The following is a 17,306-nucleotide window of genomic DNA, read 5'->3' as shown; positions in this document are numbered from 1 at the left end:
GTGCTGCGGTGTGTGTCTTCAATACGTGGGGAAACCAAGGTGAAGCTACGTCCAGACATCGCGGAGTTCAGTGGCCACCTCTCAGCACAGATGTCGGACGTCGTAGGCTGGGCAAACTGGTAAAATAGGACAGGCAGCGAACTGTGGTGGAACTAACATCAGACTTTAATGCTGCGCAGAGTACAAGTGTGTCTGAACACACAGTGCACCCAACATTGCTAACGATGGGCCTCCGCAATCGAAGACCCGTGTATGTGCCAATGTCGACACGACGACTTCGACAACTACGGCTGGAATGGGCACTGGACGATGGCGCAGTACGAGAGCTTTGCACGGTCTGATGACGAAACATTCTTCATTATGCTAATGGCAGGGTACGAATCCGTCGCCTTCCAGGGGAACACCTCCTCGACACATGTTCTGCGCGATGGAGACAATCTGGCGGCGGTCCCGCTATGCTCTGGGGAACATTCGCGTGGGCTTCCATGGGTCCAGTAGGCACCATGACGGCCAAGCAGCATCGTACACTCGTTGCAGACCACGTACACCCCTTTATGACGACCACCTTTCCCGACGGCAGTGGCATTTTTCAACAACGTAATGAGCCATGTCATAAGGCCCGGAGTGTGATGGAGTGGTTCGAGGAACACAGTGGCCAGTTCCAGTTGATGTGCTGTCCCCCCCATGTCGCCATATGTGAAACCAATAGAACACATCTGGGATGTGATTGAACGTGGCGTCAGAGCTCATCACCCCCTTCCCCGTAATTTACGGGAATTACGTGTGTGCAGATTTGGTGCCAACTCACTGCAGCGACCTACCAACGCCTCGCTGCTTCCATGCCACGTCGCAAGGCGTCCCAGATATGCAGAATAATGTTTGGTGGCCAGCGGAAGTGTTTAAACTCTGAAGGGTGATCCTGGAGCCACTCTGTAGCAATTCTGGACGTGTGGGGTGTCGCATTGTCCTGCTGGAATTGTCAGACTGCACAATGGACTTGAATGGATACAGGTGATCAGACAACATGCTTACGTACGTGTCACCCGTCAGAGTCAGATCTAGACGTGTCAGGGGTCCCATATCAGTCCGACGGCACACGCCCCACACCGTTACAGAACCTCCACCAACTTGAACAGTCCCCTGATGACATGCATGGTCCGTGATTCATGAGGTTGTCCATACACGTCCATACACGTCCATCCGCCCGATACAATTTGAAACGAGACTCGTCCGACCAGGCAACATGTTACCAGTCATCAGCAGTTCAATGTCGGTGTTGAGGGGCCCAGGCGAGGCGTAAAGCTTTGTGTCGTGCAGTCATCAAGGGTACACGACTGGGCCTTCGGCTCCGAAAGCCCATATCGATGATGTTTCGTTGAATGATTCATGGCCCAACATTGAAGTCTGCACCAATTTGCGGTAGGGTTGCACTTCTGTCACATTGTAAGATTCTCTATAGTCGTCATTTGTCCCGTTCTTGCAGTATCTTTTTCCGGCCACAGCGATGTCAGAGATATGATATTTATCGGATTCCTGATGTTCACGGTACACTCGTGAAATGGTCATACGGGAAAATACCCGCTTCATCGTTACCTCGGAGATACTCTGTCCCATCGCTCGGGTGCCGACTATAACACCACGTTCAAACTCCTTGATAACCTGCCACTGTAGCAGTAGTAATCGATCTAACAACTGCGTCAGGTGTGAGCCCCTACACGCTCGCACAAGCATGGTGACCAACTCAAAAGGTCTACTGTCACCTCTGCATTGTTAGTATTTAGAATCGAGGAGATCGCAGGAGCGAGGAACTGCGATGTTATCCGTACGCCTGGGTAAGGTTACCCATTAATACGGGCGCATCTGGGTGATAGAAGTGGTCGAAAAAGCTCGACAGAATCAAGCTTGAAAGAAGAGCGGTTTAAAGGGCAGAGGAAAAAAAGTGCCAAGGTTCAAATGGCTCTGAGCACTATGGGACTTAACTTCTGAGGTCATCAGTCCCCTAGAACTTAGAACTACTTAAACCTAACTAACCTAAGGACATCACACGCATCCATGCCCGAGGCAGGATCGAACCAGCGACCCTAGCGGCCGCGCGGTTCCAGACTGTAGCGCCTAGAACCGCTCGGCCACCCCGGAAAGTGCCAAGGCAAGTGTCAAGGGAAAAAAAACCTCTGCGACAGTGTCAGGTTGGGTAGTACAGGCAGTACCGGTTTCTAGATATGTGCGACAGATCGTGCAAGGTAAGGTCATGTTAGCGGTTGGGTATCATGCATCAGTACCATAAAAGCAATGCCAGATTGTCATGGAATGATCAGTCCTGTGGAGGAGGTGAGCGCTGGGCCGACGATGTCTCCTGGGCCAGCTGCTGCTGCTGCTGCCGCTGTGGCATAGCCATGTCGTTGTAGGTTTGTCAGTTTGATGGTCCTCAAAGGAACTGTCAGTGTGTATGGCTTCCCTGCGATTGCCAGTTCTCATGGCAGAGGCTCAGCTAGCAAGCTAGTCAGTGGCTAATGTGCAGAGGCTCGCCTCATTGTGTCGTTTGTGTAGTTACGAAGTTAGAAGGTTAGTCCCTAAGGAGTGTCTTTGTGCGCTTGTGTTTCCATCTATGGTTGTGACCGTAGCTGCCCAGGTGTAGGATGTGAGGATTGTTCGAATGACTTGATTTCTTGTACAGTCGTCTGGCGAGTTTTTTGAATACCTCCTGGAGAGTCTCCAATCGGTATTCTCGGTGAAGGTCCGCTGTCCGTGTGTATCGGGGAGCATTGCTTATGATACGTAATACGTTGTTCTGTATTTTCTGGAGGCGGTCTAGGTTTGTGGACGCTGCGTATCCTCAGACGGGAGCTGCCGTATGTCATCAGCGGTCTAATCAGTGTCATGTGTAATGTCTTGGACACTCTCCTATTCAGTGTACTATTCCTCTTGAGCATAGGACAGTTTGAGCATCGCGTTTGCCCTGTTGGTCATGTGTTGTATGTGGTCCCCCCATGTAAGCTTCCGGTCTAGCCAAACACCGAGGTATCTGACTTTCGCAGTGAAGCGTATTGGGCTTGCATGTAGTGTTATTGGTCTGCAGTTTTGGTGTTTGTGCAGTAATTTCGGCCTGCGAGTGAACGGAACTGCCTCTCACTTGTCGACGTTTACTTTAATACGCCACTTCTCCAACCAAGGCTCGACGGTTCTGAGTGCTGTCTGTAGTCCGTTATTAATGTTTGATGGTTTCCAGCCTTGCGCAAGGATGGCTGTGTCATCCGCGTAGATGGCAACCGTCGTGTTTTTAACAACTGCGCCACACACTTGTTATCTATATAGACGCTGCCGACCGCAGCGCCGTGTTCTGCCTGTTTACGTATCTCTGTATTTGAATATTCATGCCTATACCAGTTTCTTCGCTGCTTCAGTTTATAAACATTAAATTTCTCAGACTACACAGGAATGTCTGAAGACTCTATCCAGTGAAGCGCCCAATTGGATACTTCACGCACATTCTCGATGCCACTGGGGAAACATCTTATAGGACACTCATTTAAAGTGGCTCGTTGTCTGAAAGTCACCACACATACTATGAATCAAAAAGCCTCACTTGTGCATTTTGTATCTTCTCATCCCTTCTTCAGCCTGATAGCTGTTCAACTGTACCTACATTTCCACAGGACGCTGAAAGCCTGGAACCTTGACAGTTGGGTTGTCAGTAAGTTCTGGGTTTCCGTGGTTTACGTCACACATTTCCACTAAGAATCGTGGCTGAACCCCGTGGAGAGCATTTGCACTCTTGCTTGATATGTTGGTCTTCCGGATTTGAGGCGTTTGCTATGCAACGAGAGTAAGTCTTCACAAAGAGGGATTTATTCATTTTTAGAAACTCGGCAATGGTTGTAGAGAGCTGCCTTTCGACGATGGTGAGCTGGATACAAATTAGACAGTACTGGCAGCCATAATGTAATTTTATTATTTCCTCCCTCATACATCTCATGAATTAACCGCCTTGAGAGAATCGGAGAAATCAGAGCTAATACTAGAGCAGTGGATCCCAGCCTTTCTTAGACCTTTACCCTGAGTGCAACTAGACATTAGTTAGTACCCCCGGCATCCTCCCCCCCCCCCCCTCTTCCGTCTGCCCCCCCCCCCACCTCCCCCACATTATCACCAACTTTAGCACTTAATTAAACTGCTGGATTAAAGACCTTTCTTGGAACACTTTTATTTTTAAAATGATGAAAGATGGATCATATTTTGTTTGTGTTTGTGTTTGTGTGTGTGTGTGTGTGTGTGTGTGTGTGTGTGTGTGTGTGTGTGTTAGAATGAACGACGAAGGAATTCTAGCTGCATCGCTAGTGCTACCCACAACGCCTTCTCAGGTAAAAATCCACAGTGAGGGCAGACACGTGTTACCAAACATGCTTCCCCTGCATTACTCCTCTCCATTGTGGCACTTGCTGGACCTGCACACTGCAATGCCATTTAAAATCAACCAAGTTGAGATGTGTGCACTATAATTACTGTACGTAAATCATTAGGTTGCTGCACGCCTTACTTCTGAACTAGCAGAAATTGGAAGACTTCTTCTGTTAATGCTTTGTGTCTGACCATAGCCACTGATAGTATCAGTAATAACAACAACAACAACAACAACAATAATAATAATAATAATAATAATAATAATAGTGCTTACAGCAGTATAGTAGCTCTTATGAAGTATCTTCTGTGTCGTACTGTCAATTCAGGATGAAGATCGAAATTCGAGAGACCCGCGTACTGGCGAAAAAGTCGTTTAGCTTGAGGAGGAAGATCAGAGAGACTATAGAAATAGCCAAGCGACCCGACAATGTGAATAGAGAAGACGGGCACCGACTCCCGGCGTCTTGGCTGCCAGCAGTGACAGCTCTGCAGAAGGACAGCTCTCGCAGAGCAACAGGGGCGCGTTAGGCACAGCTTTGGAGGGTACACAGAGTGCTGACGCGCCCTACTCGACACCAGGCAGTTAGTAAACAACGCTACGCTGTAATCGCCGCTCAGTTCCCTATTCGCCGATTTCCACCAATGGGCAAGCAGTAAAGGAAACTCCAACGGAAAACGCCTGTTTCCACCAATGACAACACGCAATGCAAAGGGCAATACAATGAACTTCCACAACCCTTCCTCCGCAAGCTCACATCCAATGACAGCACTCCTTCATAGTATATTAGTATCCAAACTAGTGCTCATTCAGGCGTTAGCAATACACCCTGAGGATGGCGCCTTGCAACAGTCGCCGAAACGTCGGAATTTTATAGACGACAATGCGGCCTCAAACGGAAGCCTACGTTTACATTTAATTTATATATCTGTTTCGAAGCGAGTAATAAAGCAATTTCTGGACTACTGCAGGTACTATCTGAAACTTGCAGAAGACAGTTTTCTCAGATGTTTAGCATTGCTTATGTATATGGCTCACTTTTATCATCAGGGATATGCGGCACAAAATGCGAGATATGTGTCTAGAGGATGGACTATATGAGAAACCTATGACCTCTACCGCATTAATGCTACTAACTGAGAAAAAGTATTTATTGATAACTTTAGAGTCTTAGAAAATTGTGACGACCTTTTGAAAATAAATTAGTTTCGTGACTGAAACAGAAACGAATCTTTTAGTTTTTACCCCTCAGAAAATTTCATTTTACCCCTCAGGAGATAATCAGGTTCAAAAAATGGCTCTGAGCACTATGGGACCTAACTGCTGAGGTCATCAGTCCCCTAGAACTTAGAACTACTTAAACCTAACTAACCTAAAGACATCGCACACATCCATGCCCGAGGCGAGACTCGAACCGGCGACTGTGGCGGTCGCGCGGTTCCAGACTGTAGCGCCTAGAACCGCTCGGCCACTCCGGCCGGAGAGGTAATCAGGCCCCAGGTTGGGAACCACTGTACTAGAGATTATTGACAGTCGATCTCCCAATACAGCATTCACGAATGGAGCAGAGAAGGAGGGGAAGAGATATTGGTACTAGAAGTACCCTCCGCCATACACCGTAAGGTGGCTCGCGGAGTGTAGATGTACCGCGTGATCAAGAAGTCAGTATATATTTGAAAAATTAATAAACCATGGAATAATGTAGACAGAGAGGTAAAAATTGACACACATGCTTGGAATGACATGGGATTTTATTAGAACAAAAAAAAAAAAAGTACTGCTAGACGCGTGAAAGATCTCTTTCGCGCTTCGTTTGGTGATGATCGTGTGCTCAGCCGCCACTTTCGTCATGCTTGGCCTCCCAGGTCCCCAGACCTCAGTCTGTGCGATTATTGGCTTTGGGGTTACCTGAAGTCGCAGGTGTATCGTGATCGACTGACATCTCTGGGGATGCTGAAATACAATATCCGACGCCAATGCCTCACCATGACTCCGGACATGCTTTACAGTGCTGTTCACAACATTATTCCTCGACTACAGCTATTGTTGATAAATGATGGTGGACATATTGAGCATTTCCTGTAAAGAACATCATCTTTGCTTTGTCTTACTTTGTTATGCTAATTATTGCTATTCTGATCAGATGAAGCGCCATCTGTCGGATATTTTTTGAACGTTTGTATTTTTTGGTTCTAATAAACCCCCATGTCATTCCAAGCATGTGTGTCAATTTGTACCTCTCTATCTGCATTATTCCGTGATTTATTCAGTTCTCAAATTTATACTGACTTTTTGATCAGCCGGTAGACGAAGTCGTGTGTCGCTGGGACGCCTCTGACCTCGCCGCCCGTGCCTGTGTCCAGGTGGCGGCCCTGCAGGGGGACGCGCTGACGTCATCGCCAGTGGGCGTCAACACCAAGTCGCCGCTGGCCATCGCGCGCCACATGTGGAGGCAGACGTTCCCGCTGTTCAAGCCGCCGTACCTGCTCTACACCGTCGTCGCCTGCTTCATTCAGTTCGGGCTCTACGCCAGGTGGGTGTCGCCTCCAGTTAACGTAGTCGTAAGTGTATGATCCAGTCCAGGGGGCAGGTAACTAACAGGCCCTATTGCATCACGAAGACTTCATCAATTTTTGTCGTAAATGTCACGGCTTTAAGCTACTCGACTATTCGAGTCTGTAAGAGTAGCGTGCATTACGCTCCAGTACAGTTTGAAGACCTGGTCGATATTAGTGTCCCATTGACGTTTCATTCAAATGTGATAAGCCCTGTGTGCACGCAATTCCAGAGTCCAAGATTATGGAACATGTTCTCACGTGTCTCACTGACTCAAACGCTCGTTTTATGACACAAGCCAGTACATCTACACTATTGGCTATTAAAATTGCTACACCACGAACATGACGTGCTACTGACGTGAAATTTAACCGACAGGAAGAAGATGCTGTGATACGCAAATGATTAGCTTTTCAGAGCATTCACACAAGGATGCCGCCGGTGGCGACACCTTCAGCGCGCTGACGTGAGGAACGTTTCCAACCTATTTCTCATACACAAAAAGCAGTTGACCGGCGTTGCCTGGTGAAACGTGGTTGTGATGCCTCGTGTAAGCAGGAGAAATGCGTACAATCACGTTTCCAACTTTGATAAAGGTCGGATTGTAGCCTATCGCGATTGCGCTTTATCGTATCGTGACATTGCTGCTCGCGTTGGCCGACATCCAATGACTGTTAGCAGAACATGGTGGGTTCAGGAGGGTAATACGGAATGCCGTGCTGGATCCCAACGGCCTCGTATCACTAGCAGTCGAGATCACAAGCATCTTATCCGCATGGCTGTAACGAATCGTGCAGCCACGTCTCGATCCCTGAGTCAACAGATGGGGACGTTTGCAAGACAACAACCATCTGCACGAACAGTTCGACGACGTTTGTAGCAGCATGGACTATCAGCTCGGAGACCATTGACGCTGCATCACAGACAGGAGCGCCTGTGATGGTGTACTCAACGATGAACCTGGATGCACGAATGGCAAAACGTCATTTTTCGGATGAATCCAGGTTCTTTTTACAGCATCATGATGGTCGCATCCGTGTTTGGCGACATCGCGGTGAACGCACATTGGAAGCGTGTATTTGTCATCGCCATACAGGCGTGTCACTCGGCGTGATGGTACGGGGTGCCATTGTTTATACATCTCGGTCACCTCTTGTTCGCATTGACGGCAATTTGAACAGTGGACGTTACATTTCAGATGTGTTACTACCTGTGGCTCTACCCTTCATTCGATCCCTGCGAAACGCTACATTTCAACAGGATAATGCACGACCACATGTTGCGGGTGCTGTAAGTCCTTTCTGGATACAGAAAATGTTCAGCTGCTGCCCTGGGCAGCACATTCTCCAGATCTCTCACCAATTGAAAACGTCTGGTCACTGGTAGCCTAGCAACTGGCTCGTCACAATACGCAGGTCACTACTCTTGAAGAACTGAGGTATCGTGTTGAAGCTGCATGGGCAGCTGTACCTGTACACGCCATCCAAGCTCTGTTTGACTCAATTACCAGGCGTATCAAGGCCGTTATTACGGCCAGAGGTGGTTGTTCTGGGTACTGATTTCTCAGGACCTATGAACCCAAACTGCATGAACATGTCAGTTCTAGTATAATATATTTGTCCAATGAATACCCGTTTATCAGCTGCATTTCTTCTTGGTGTAGTAATTTTAATGGCCAGTAGTTTATATCTATATGACTATTCCACAATTCACTCATTATTGCGTGGCGGAGGATTCATTGATTCACTTTCACACCATATCTCTACCATTTTTTCTTTGCCGTACGAAAACACCATTTCTCACTGTGACTTGTAAAACCATGAAACCTGGTGTGGAACCTGCACATTGTGCACTCTGGAATAGGCAGCTCCCCAGGTATACCCAATACATGTGTACATCCACTGTTCGCATACAAGCAGAACCTACTCTCATCGTTCAAGACAACAGAGCAACATGACATTCTCCAGTTGACTCTTTCATGATAAGAGAGTAGCTGTGCCCGGCGATATCCTTGTGATAGGTCGGCCAGAGTAATGCATGATCAGAGTCCTATTGCGTATAGGTTGGGCAGAGGAATGCATGATCAGAGTCCTATTGCATATAGGCTGGCCAGGGGAAAGCATGATCAGAGTCCTGTGGCATATAGGCTGGCCAGAGGAATGCATGATCAGAGTCCTGTGGCATGTAGGCTGGCCAGAGGAATGCATGATCAGAGTCCTGTTGCATATAGGCTGGCCAGAGGAATGTGTCATCAGAGTCCTGTGGCATATAGGCTGGCCAGAGGAATGCATGATCAGAGTCCTGTTGCATATAGGCTGGCCAGAGGAATGCATGATCAGAGTCCTGTTGCATATAGGCTGGCCAGAGGAATGCGTGATCAGAGTCCTGTGGCATATAGGCTGGCCAGAGGAATACATGATCAGAGTCCTGTTGCATATAGGCTGGCCAGAGGAATGCATGATCAGAGTCCTGTTGCATATAGGCTGGCCAGAGGAATGCATGATCAGAGTCCTGTGGCATATAGGCTGGCCAGAGGAATGCATGATCAGAGTCCTGTTGCATATAGGCTGGCCAGAGGAATGCATGACCAGAGTCCTCTTGCATATAGGCTGGCCAGAGGAATGTGTGATCAGTCCTGCTACCAGACAGCACTTAATGGTTATGATTACACAGCAAGTGACACATTTGCCAGTGTTTCTTACTCGTCGCCAGTGCATGGCTCTACCCTAGCGTGAATGATGCAAACACTACTCATCTCTAAACATTGGCAGTTACAGCCTGTAGAGTGAAAACAGAAGGGGTCACAGGTAGCCCTTCTGATCGCTGATAACCATAACTAGAGAATCACTAACACTGCATTCACTCAGTATTCACATATATCAATGAGCGTGGTCCTTGAGGGTCTTTCATGTACATCTACATTGACACTGCCAGAAGAAAACGCAAGACTCAATCATTTCTTAGTGTCCAGCACACCAGAAGAATGGAGCATCTCGGCCCTACAACTTCCCATCCTGAATTGAACCGTTCATATCATATGGTGAACACTGGATCTGTAAGCACAGGTTCCTGCTAATAGCCCCTGTCTACCAGCAACAGTTTTGGACGTTAAACACATATATTCTTGAAACTTCCTGGCAGATTAAAACTGTGTGCCAGGCCAAGACTCTGGACCTTTGCCTTTCACGGGCAAGTGCTCTACCAACTGAGCTACCCAAGCACGACTCACGCCCAGTCCTCACAGCTCTACTTCTGCTGGTACCTCGTCTCCTACCTTCCAAACTTTACAGAAGCTTGCAGAACTAGCACTCCTGAAAGAAAGGGTATTGCAGAGACATGGTTTAGCCACAGCCTTGGGGATGTTTCCAGAATATTTTCACTCTGCATCGGAGTGTGCGCTGTTATGAAACTTCCTGGCAGATTAAAACTGTGTGCCGGGCCAAGACTCGAACTCAGGACCTTTGCCTTTCGCGGGCAAGTGCTCTACCAACTGAGCTACCCAAGCACGACTCACGTCCAGTCCTCACAGCTCTACTTCTGCCGGTACATATATTCTTGTTGGAGCACAATAATGTCCCCAATCTTTCCAATCTTCAAGTGTCACAGCTATGCATAACAGGGAATACCGTGATACCAGCAATAATACTGATCTGACGTATACATACGATTTTCTCTGGCAGCCACACCTTGGCCTTTGAAGGGTCATCGTTTCAGTTCCGAGGAGTTTGTTGAAATGGCTATTGGCTGATACTGTTGCAGTGTTCGCTTTGTGTCAGATTTCACATGATGTGACGATGCACTCTCACATCACAAAATGGTTCACACTTTGGCTCCAATCGACAGGCAAACAGGTTTGCATTTAAACTTAAATCTTCTGACTGTTCCTTCATCATCACAGAACTGAGAAATGTAGCTGATGCGAGAGATTCACCTGAACCAAATTCAGAGCGCTTTGCATCAAAATCTACAGCTGCAGCTGCTGTGCAATGATGGGAGCAAAGTGTTGAGAGAATTCTTCGGCGAGATCTTTAGGTGCAACATTCCAGTACAGTGATCACACAAGAACTGAATGTCAGCGATTTTTAAATTTGTATGATGTTGAGTCGAGACAATGTTCTGTTTGGAACGAAGGCAGAGACAGACAAATCTGCGGTTCCTGGCAGTCCTTTCTATTCTGCATCAGAGTTTCCGTTTTCAGATTGTAGCCTGTGGGCACGAAAATGTGATACTGTTTCTTTTTGCTTCAAAAATACCATTATAATCAAGTAAATATTACCAGAATGAGATTTTCACTCTGAGCGGAGTGTGCGCTGATATGAGACTTCCTGGCAGATTAAAACTGTGTGCCCGACCGAGACTCGAACTCGGGACCTTTGCCTTTCGCAGGCAAGTGCTCTACCATCTGAGCTACCGAAGCATGACTCACGCCCGGTCCTCACAGCTTCACTTCTGCCAGTACCTCGTCTCCTACCTTCCAAACTTTACAGGAGCTCTCCTGCGAACCGTGCAGAACTAGCACTCCTGAAAGAAAGGATATTGTGGATACACGGCTTAGCCACAGCCTGAGGTAGCTCAGATGGTAGAGCACTTGCCCGCGAAAGGCAAAGTTCCCGAGTTCGAGTCTCAGTCGGGCACACAGTTTTAATCTGCCAGGAAGTTTCATATCAGCGCACACTCCGCTGCAGAGTGAAAATCTCATTCTGGAAACATCCCCCAGACTGTGGCTAAGCCGTGTCTCCACAATATCCTTTCTTTCAGGAGTGCTAGTTCTGCATGGTTCGCAGGAGAGCTCCTGTAAAGTTTGGAAGGTAGGAGACGAGGTACTGGCAGAAGTGAAGCTGTGAGGACCGGGCGTGAGTTGTGTTTCGGTAGCTCAGATGGTAGAGCACTTGCCCGCGAAAGGCAAAGGTCCCGAGTTCGAGTCTCGGTCGGGCACACAGTTTTAATCTGCCAGGAAGTTTCATAAGTAAGTATTAAGCTACCACAACACAAGGTGTTTAATATAGGTTAGGAACCAGAATTTTTTTCAGAGTAGCGACTGTGCCTCCTGATTTAGTAAGTTATATTTATCTGGTGAAACTTCCAGGCTAAGAGACCATGATTCACGTATAACACGTATAAAGGTATAATATTCTCTGACATTTCATCTTTAACTGCGGGAGACCTCTTCAGAGGTAAAACAGTCTAGTCACTGTTTTACTCTGAAGGTATCTCTCGCAGTCAAAGACAAAACATCTAGGAATACTTTAATACATCGACCATAGCCTCTCGCCTCAGCAATTTAACTTTGTCTGCTGTGTTTGGTTTCAGTTCCACTTGCAATGTGCAGGGATATCACTGCATACCAGCACTACAGATGTGTACCACCCAAATAAACAAGAGATTCATTACACAATTTTCATTTTTTCGAGTTCATAATTCATGACTGGCTGCTCATATTGACCCATTCTTCATAAAAGCAAGTTGTGAAAAGTGTGAGCTAGAAACAAGCAGGTACTCATTCACGAATCATTTCTCACCTGTGCACTATCCTGCAGTTCCAACGGCTTCGTTATCTGGCTGCCAGAGTTGCTGAACCGCATGGGCCAGTACGGTGAGGCTTACCCCAACCACCCTGCCACTGTGTGTGACGTCATCGCCGTGCTGGCGGGCCAGCTGCCACCACCAGTCACTGTGGAACTGCTCCAGGCCAACTACTCCAGGTAAGCTCAGCGTGCGTTGCGTAGGGTGAAGGCAGGAGCTCAGAAGCCATCCCTAGTGGAGCTGTTGGGTGTCTGCTCGGCCCTCGTCTGTTAGTGTCCCACTGAGGTATTCCATAAATCTCCTCGACATTGTAGTCATCAGTCTGAATATTGGCTTGATGCAGTTCTCCCCTGCCCTGTGCAAGCCTCTTCATCTCTAAATAGATACTGCAAAGTATATACATTTGAACTTGACACCCACAGTCAAACCTTGGGCTCCTTCTACAAGTTTTGTCCCATACACTTTCTCTACCATCAAGTGGGCTATTTCTTCATCTCTCACAATGTGTATTATCAGTTGAACCCATTTTTAGTCAAGTTGGGCCATAAATTTATTTCCTTCTCGAATTCGATACTGAACCTCTTCGTTCTCTTCTACCTATCAAATCTTTAGCAACCTTCTGTAGCACCGCATTTCAAACGCTTGTATTCTCTACTTCTCTATTCATATGAACCGTTGGCCTCCCATATAAGGCTACACTCCAGAAAAAGTTTTAAAAAGACTTGCTAACACACCTGTAATAGATGTTGTCAAACATCACCTTTATACAAAAACTTTTCTAGCTGTTACCAGTCTGCATTTTATATCCTACCCAATTTGGCTATAAGTTACCCAAGTAATCAATTACCACTGGAAAAATACTTCTGCTGGAGCACAAAAAATGCGAATATTCCTCTTTAAAAGACTTCGACAGAAACATGGGGAACCAGTTACCTCACTCACTACTGATTGCGTCTTGCTTAACAAATATTTTGGCAAGCGAACAATCCGCACTTTGTTGTAAATTCTTTTACCCAGTCTCTCTTTGTAGTTACGCTTTCATACTCAGCATCTCCCTGTCTATATGTATCTTTTACCCACAGTCTCCTTTTTCTCCCATTTATTCGCAGTGTATCCCACTGCCACTGTTTCCTCTCCCACATACCCTGTCTCTTTTTGTCTTTCACTCTCAATGCCACTGCCTCCACCATATCTTGGGAGATCAAAAATTCTGGGAGGTTCAACTTACTTTTACCCCTACACATATGTATTTAAAATTTTGCTCCAAAATACGACCTCCCCTATACCTATGTGTTATAGTTCGCAGGTCTGGAAGGGTCAAAACCTCCCTCCCCGCCTCCCCAATCTATGTATGGTCTCCACTCTCTGTATTTTTCATTTCCACTATGTGCTCTGTCTTTTGATTCCATTGCTTCTGACTCCATTCCCCTCTCAGTTTCATATCAGCGTACATACCGGTGCAGAGTGAAAATTCATTCTGGAATGACTGTTTTATATAGATTACATTATTTGAGCAGCTCTACAGATGTCGTAAACTAAAACACAGTGTTGTATCTTTTAAAAGTTGTGAGTAACATTTGTAATTACAATGTTAATAATTTAGCTTCTGCGAATAACTATCCAGATTTCAGCCAAATCGATGTGCACTGAAAAATGGTAAGTACGAAAAAGACCAAGTACAGGTCATGTAAGAGAAATTTACAGTCCCACACCAGCTCTAAATTGACAGTTGGTGGTGGTAAGTTCCTATGGGACCAAACTGCTGAGGTCATTGGTCATTGACAGTTGGTATGGTACAATCACTCTTCATTAATTAGCCATTGTGTACGGAAGCCTGTCCCCATATTAAATCTCTTAACCCCATAACAAAGGTGCGTTTCAGCATTTTCATTATTTTCGGTATCTAAATCAATACTGTGCATTACTCGGTGAGTTGCTGTTTAAATGCCTCTGTGCGTACTGTAATTAGTTTAATCTTATTTTTATGGTCGCTATGAGAAAGATATGTAGGGATTTTTACTAATTCCTAGATTATACACGTAGAACTGGTTATAAGTTGGCTGTTGTAGGATAACTGAATCCTCAAGCACATGTCAGTTCAGTTCTTCCAGCATCTCTGAAAGCCAAACGAACCTGTTAACATTCATGCTGCCCTTCTCTGGATACATTCAATATCCCTTGTTCGACCTACACGGTCCAGTCACACTGACATGACCACCACCTATATTTGCTGTTAATGTACAATAACAACTCACAGATGGCAAAAATAGCAGTGGAGGGTCAATAAACGGAGTCAGGTGGACTGTGTGGAAAACAGTGCAGTTGTTGATGTAATGCAGAAATGCAGCGATTTCTCTGATTTTCAAAAATGGTTCAAATGGCTCTGAGCACTATGGGACTTAACTGCTGAGGTCATCAGTCCCCTAGAACTTATAACTACTTAAACCTAACCAACCTATCACACACATATATGATCAAGGCTAGATTGGAACCTGCGACCGTAGCGGTCGCGCGGTTTCAGACTGTAGCGCCTAGGACCGCTCGGCCACTCCGGCCGGCTTCTCTGATGTCCAGAAGGGCTTCTTCGTTGACGTTTTGGCCGAGGTTGGAGATGTTTCCGAAATGGCTTGGTTTGTAAAGTGTTCACGTGTCACCACGGTTAAAGAATACCATGCACGGCAAAATGGCACTATCCAAAACTGGGTTCAAGGAAATTGGCGAGCCACGACAGGTGAATGACGGCTGTGGAGATGTGTGTGTGCGAATAGATACGCAACTGTTGAGCAAGTGCCATCCAGATGAACCTAAGGGATGCCAGCAGTGTCTCCTCAATCACCGTTGAGCAACCGTTGCTTCGTATGGGTCTCAGCAGCAGGTGCCTGGTCCATGCAACCATGCTGACAGCTATTCTTCAATGATGAAGGCTGGAATTTGCGCAGCAATACCACAACTGGATATCCACTGACTGGCGACAGTTGGCCTTTGCAGATGAATCGTGTTTTATGCTCCTTTGGCGCTCGCCTTTCTGAGTCACTATGCCTCATGATGGGCGAGAGAAATGTTGAGGGAGTGCGTGCAGTGAAACAGTGGTAGCATTGACAGATGTTTAATCAAGCAGCCTTATAGGGTACCCTGGCTGGTCTCAAGGCACACTGTGTGTATAAACACAGCTGACGTCACAATGCAACAATGCCTAAGTCACACCCAGTGACGCCTGTTGTCCTCAGCCGTGGTAGCAGCTGCTGCAGTGCCTGTGCACCACCAGATCTACATCGACATACATATTCCGCAATCCACCATACGGTGAGTGGCGGAGGGTACCTCGTACCACACCTAGCGTCTTATCTCCCTGTTCCACTCCCAAACAGAACGAGGGAAAAGTGACTGCCTATATGCCTCTGTACGACCCCTAATCTCTCTTATCTTATCATTGTGGTCTTTCCGCGAAATATAAGTTGGCGGCAGTAAAATTGTACTGCAGTCAGCCTCAAATGCTGGTTCTCTAAATCTCCTCAGTAGCGATTCACGAAAAGAACGCCTCCTTTCCTCTAGAGACTCCCACCCGAGTTCCTGAAGCATCTCTGTAATACTCGCTCGATGATCAAATCTACAACAAATATAGCAGACCGCCTCTGAATTGCTTCTATGTCCTCCCTCAATTCGACCTGATAGGGATCCCAAACGCTCGAACAGTAGTCAAGAATAGGTCGTATTAGTGTTTTATAAGCGGTCTCCTTTACAGATGAACCACATCTTCCCAAAATTCTACCAATGAAGCGAAGACGACTATCAGCCTTCCCCACAACTGCCATTACATGCTTGTCCCACTTCATATCGCTCTGCAATGTTACTCCCAAATATTTAATCGACGTGACTGTGTGAGGTGCTACATTACTAATGGAGTATTCAAACGTTATGGGATTCTTTTTCCTATTCATCCGCATTAATTGACATTTATCTATATTTAGAGTTAGCTGCCATTCTTTACACCAATCACAAATCCTGACCAAGTCATCTTGTATCCTCCTACAGTCACTCAACGACGACACCTTCCCGTACACCACAGGATCATCAGCAAACAGCCGCACATTACTATCCACCTTATCCAAAAGATCATTTATGTAGATAGAAAACAACAGCGGACCTACCACACTTCCCTGGGGCACTCCAGATGATACCATCACCTCCGATGAACACTCACCATCGAGGACAACGTACTGGGTTCTATTACTTAAGAAGTCTTCGAGCCCCTCACATACTTGGGAACCAATCCCATATGCTTGTACCTTAGTTAGGAGTCCGCAGTGGGGCACCGAGTCAAACGCTTTCCGGAAGTCAAGGAATATGGCATCCGTCTGATACCCTTCATCGATGGTTCGCAAGATATCATGTGGAAAAAGGGCTAGTTGCGTTTCGCAGGAGCAATGCTTTCTAAAGCCGTGCTGATGCATGGACAGAAACTTCTCTAAATGGCTCTGAGCACTATGGGAATCAACTTCTGAGGTCATTAGTCCCCTAGAACTTAGAACTAGTTAAACCTAAATAACCTAAGGACATCACACACATCCTTGCCCAAGGCAGGATTCGAACCTGCGACCATAGCGGTCGCGCAGTTCCAGAATGTAGCTCCTAGAACCGCTCGGCCACCCCGGCCGGCTCATTTCAGCAGTTCTGTCGTTACAATGTAATAATATTACGACGGCTTGCTAAAAGAAATAGCTTAGAATTTCTCACGTGAAGATTTTTAAAGCTTTGTAAATAAAACAAACTGTATTAACATTCCATATATTTTTTCTTCTTGTCTACATATATTTCTCGACATAGTCATCTT

The 17,306-nt window shown here is 46.5% G+C and overlaps 1 protein-coding gene across 1 annotated transcript in view; it reads left to right on the top strand.

Moving 5' to 3' along the window:
• Nucleotides 1-2,289: 2,289 nt before the first annotated feature.
• LOC124718730 overlaps nucleotides 2,290-17,306 on the top strand; it is a 28,214-nt gene continuing 13,197 nt past the window's right edge. The window contains exons 1-3 of the mRNA XM_047244347.1: nucleotides 2,290-2,328; nucleotides 6,697-6,929; nucleotides 12,490-12,654. Coding sequence (XP_047100303.1) covers nucleotides 2,290-2,328; nucleotides 6,697-6,929; nucleotides 12,490-12,654 — 437 coding nt within the window. The remainder of the gene's footprint in view (nucleotides 2,329-6,696; nucleotides 6,930-12,489; nucleotides 12,655-17,306) is intronic.

The sequence above is a fragment of the Schistocerca piceifrons genome, chromosome 10 (assembly GCF_021461385.2).
Source record: "Schistocerca piceifrons isolate TAMUIC-IGC-003096 chromosome 10, iqSchPice1.1, whole genome shotgun sequence".
NCBI classification, from domain to species: domain Eukaryota; kingdom Metazoa; phylum Arthropoda; class Insecta; order Orthoptera; family Acrididae; genus Schistocerca; species Schistocerca piceifrons.
Note: the sequence above shows the minus strand (reverse complement) of the source record. Positions and strands in the feature narration are given on the sequence as shown.